The 3,952-nt window shown below is 37.7% G+C and overlaps 1 protein-coding gene across 1 annotated transcript in view; it reads left to right on the top strand.

The window, feature by feature from the left end:
* Positions 1–1,007, top strand: part of LSM3 (LSM3 homolog, U6 small nuclear RNA and mRNA degradation associated) — a 3,069-nt gene extending 2,062 nt beyond the window's left edge. The window contains exons 3-4 of the mRNA XM_035894773.1: positions 228–323; positions 646–1,007. Of these exons, the coding sequence (XP_035750666.1) occupies positions 228–323; positions 646–726 (177 nt within the window). The 3' untranslated portion in view covers positions 727–1,007. The remainder of the gene's footprint in view (positions 1–227; positions 324–645) is intronic.
* The last annotated feature ends 2,945 nt before the right edge of the window (positions 1,008–3,952 follow it).

Here is a 3,952-nt window from a genome sequence, read left to right as displayed (position 1 = left end):
TCAGTGAATATAAATATCTACCCCTTTTCCTGTGCTGCAGAGTACTGATTTGTTGGCATTTATGTTTGAAATAACTAAAACTGATACTACCTTGTTTTAATGTAGCGGCAAGTTTTGATGAGAATCAGGCTAAACTAATTATATCTGAAGGTCTTGCTATAATTCTCATTTTAATGAGCTTGTGTTTGAATTTTTGAAGAAATAATAAACTAACTTCATTCCTACAGGCATATGATCAGCACTTAAATATGATTTTGGGTGATGTGGAAGAAACTGTAACTACAATAGAGATTGATGAAGAAACTTATGAAGAGATTTATAAAGTAAGGACTTTAGTGTATTTATCGCCATAGAAAACTTTTTAAAAACTAAACTATATTGTATTGTTAAAGTAGTTTATTGCTGACTACTTTTGTACCAAGATTCTAAAAGAAGTTTTGGGCAGATTGTTATGAAAGTACAAAGGCTATCCAAAGATGTGGCGTTAGTTGTATTGATCTCTTCAGCATGCCAGAATGTTGTATGTTTGAGATTGTATTTGTTGGGAGTTGTTTCTGATGCTTTGTTATGATTGAATTTGGTCATATGCTTATGTTTTATAAACTATGCTTTTGTAAATGTAAACTTTTCTTTCTTTCTTCATAGTCTACCAAAAGGAATATTCCAATGCTGTTTGTCAGAGGTGATGGCGTTGTGCTTGTAGCTCCCCCATTGAGGGTTGGTTGAAGCAACAAAGGATTTAATCTTGTTGGAAAGTCTCAGACTTTTGGACAATGGTTCGTGTTTCGATCATGTGTCTCAAAATTCTGTACATGTTTTTTATAGGATGTTTTTGTCTGTTCTTTTGGGAAGGGGAGGGAGGGGGAACGGGACCGAGTTTGTCTTACAGAAACTACATTTAGTCAATCGAAGGAGTGTAAACACAACCTGATTTTCTCAGAATCAATGCAACTGCTGTAAATGGGCTGTCTTGTCACATCAGTAAAAGAATGCTTCATTTTTTTCAGTCTTGGCATAGCACTGTCTTAATTTTTTGCTTTAAATAAATTTGGTTTATCTTTCAGATTTGACTTGTCATGTTTTTATGTTGAAGACATCATTCTTATGTTCTTCTATAGAGCTAGTGCTATATATTAAGTTGTAGTATGTAGCCTGCAGGCTTCTTTACAATGTTTTCAGGTGTTTTTATTGTGGCTTTGTTAACAAAGCTATGGTTTGCAAGACCAGAAGTAGAGACCACGGTTGTTGCCTCACATGCTGCATGCATTCATTTCACATTGTCTGGGGTCTGTTTCAGTTCTCGAATCATTAAATTCTGCTGAATGCTTAAGATGCTCACCAATTACCTGCAGTGAAGGTGCATTAGATCCCTGAACAAAGTTCTTTATTAATATACACTTTCTCAGGCATGCCTTGTTTGCAATTTATTCTCCTTATTGTATTAAAAAAAAGGCGCTTCTGTTATGAAATGTTTTAATAAGTATGTTTGAAAGGCATATGAGATGTCGGACTACACTGGGACATTTCCTACAGAGCTTGACTTGTGACTTAATAAACTTAATTTATCTGGGTTCTTAGGCATGCTCTGTAAGGTTAGGAAAAGCAACTTGCTCTGGCACTTTCTCCTACAGTGAAAATCTTCATAGCTTATATCCATAGCTTGTGACAGTGGCGAGGAATACAAGGTCTGCCTTGGTAAGCTCCAAGCCAGGTTCTTCATAAAGGAGTAACAACTCTTTTGGCAGTAAAATATATACACTCAGAAGACGAATGTATACTCCACACTTTTTGAAATAAGGCATTCAGAGACTGATAGGAAATCTGCTCTGGCTTCTAGGTGGCATCTGTACTCTGTTGTTCTCATGCCATGTCCTCTAGCTTTGGGATAGATTTAAAAAATAGGAGTGATAGCTGAAACTGAAATAGTGAAGCTACTGGTGAGAATTAGTGTGTTAATAGCAATTGTAGTCTTAGATTTTTATTCGTGGAGGCTTGCTACCATATTTCTTGCACTTCATTCTAGAAAGGATGAATTGTTCCACTTGTACATGCACACAAGAATTTATCTTAAACCTGTGTATGATGCTGGTTTCACATGTAGGTCCCTTGTATGCAAATGAAAGAAGAAAGCATCTGTACAACTTACTACTATAACATTACCTGAATGAAGAACAGGCATGCAGTGGCTTTGTAGCAGACTTCCCTCACTGTACTATCTTTGCTTGAAGCTGGTCTCGGCTAGGATGAAAACAATTTTCCGTGATTCCTATCTCATCCGCTCCTAGCATGCTGTCTCTGTAAGGGTTAGCTCAGCAAGCATCAGCTCCTGTTCTGTGTGTCCACAACCGTTGATGGTAGAAGAAAGCTAGTGATGCTACAACTGTTCCCCTTCTGGAAGGGGTACAAGGATGACTGCACTGAGATCCTTTTTAGTCTAGTATCTGATTTCCTTCAACTCTAGGAGGCCAGAATAAATGTTTAGGGGGTGACAGTAAGAATAGGTGAACACAGTGATAGTCCTCCAGTTCCCAGGAGGGAAAGGAGTGTGTTTCACAGAACCAAGGGATTTCTCTTCTATTAATTAGCCTAAATTCTTTTAGGAGTCTGGTAAGCCCCTTGCTATGTATTGTTATGGTATGTCACAAGCTGCGGATTTGTTCTCTGAAGAAACATTTGGTTTTGGCTTTGTCTTGAACTTGCTGCCTGTTAATTTTGTGTGTGTTGGATAATGTTGGCTTGGTGGTATTCAGAGATAGCAGAGTATACATTTACCTTTCTACCTTCTCTACTCCTAGTTGTCTTTCAGTTTTTTCCAGGTTGCAAACAGATTTTCTATTTAATCATTTTTTTTACTATATTGATGTGCGGCAAACAGACTCCACAATCTAAGATTGTAAAGTAGGTATGTTTATTCAGCGCTGGGCAGCATGGGGGCTAGTCCCACCAAAGTTGTGCACACCACAACATGGCAGCTTGCCCCATTTATATGTAGCAAAGTGTTACATATACATGAGGTTTCCCAATACTCCTATACATAGGCATAACTGTCCCTGCTTTGTATTAAAATTAGTTTCAAGAGGTCATTTCCATAAGTCCCTCCCAACTGCACATGCTCAGTGATTTGAGTCGGTGGTCTTCAGGGGTTGTTTACTTCATCCACTCCTCTTCTTCACCTTGTCCTTTTGGTGAACTCCAGCTTCCACCCCCCTTATTCCACTGTCAGAACAACACATCTGGTACTGGCTCTCCATCCTTGGCTATCCTCATATCGACGAAGTGCTAGATGCTTTGTTCTCCTATGTGCCTTCCAAGGCCTGTAACAAAGATGGGCCATTTGCTACTAATCTCCCCTCTTCCACATTCCCTACAGTGTTAGTTTCTTATCTATAGTTTACTTCATATGATTAGTAAGTTAATCTAAAACAATGCTAGCAATTTAAGATGGATTTACAGTTGGCTTCACAAAGGTCCTTTTGTTGGCCCTTTAGCCTCCCCTCAATATGATTTTTGCATTGGAGGACTGACATGATACATAAGATGTTGGTACATCAGGAATTTCTGTCTTGATAAATTTTAGAATAAATATCTGTTAATACTTGTTAGGTTCTTTAAGAATGATAAGAGATATGAGGTCTACGTTTCCTTTACTTATGCCATATTTACCAGCATAATACATTTATCTACGTCTAGTAATTCTATATTGCAGAGTATCAACATGGTTGAAAGAGGTCAGCTTATCTGAATCCCTTTAGAACTCTTAAAAATGGTCTCATTTGCCACCTTCTGCTTCTTTTGAAGTTTTAAATGAGAGATTATGCATGGTGGTTGCTAGCTCAATTATTACCTAATTGATTTCCTGGGTATTTACTGCCTGATTATAAAGATTTGTGATTTTTTTTTGTCCCTGAAATGTCCAGTAGCATCTTTTTCTGACCCTTCAATCTGAAATGAG

Source organism: Egretta garzetta, unplaced genomic scaffold (assembly GCF_000687185.1).
Source record: "Egretta garzetta isolate BGI_Z169 unplaced genomic scaffold, ASM68718v1 scaffold215, whole genome shotgun sequence".
Lineage (NCBI taxonomy): Eukaryota > Metazoa > Chordata > Aves > Pelecaniformes > Ardeidae > Egretta > Egretta garzetta.
This window is presented reverse-complemented; position numbering and strand designations above follow the sequence as displayed.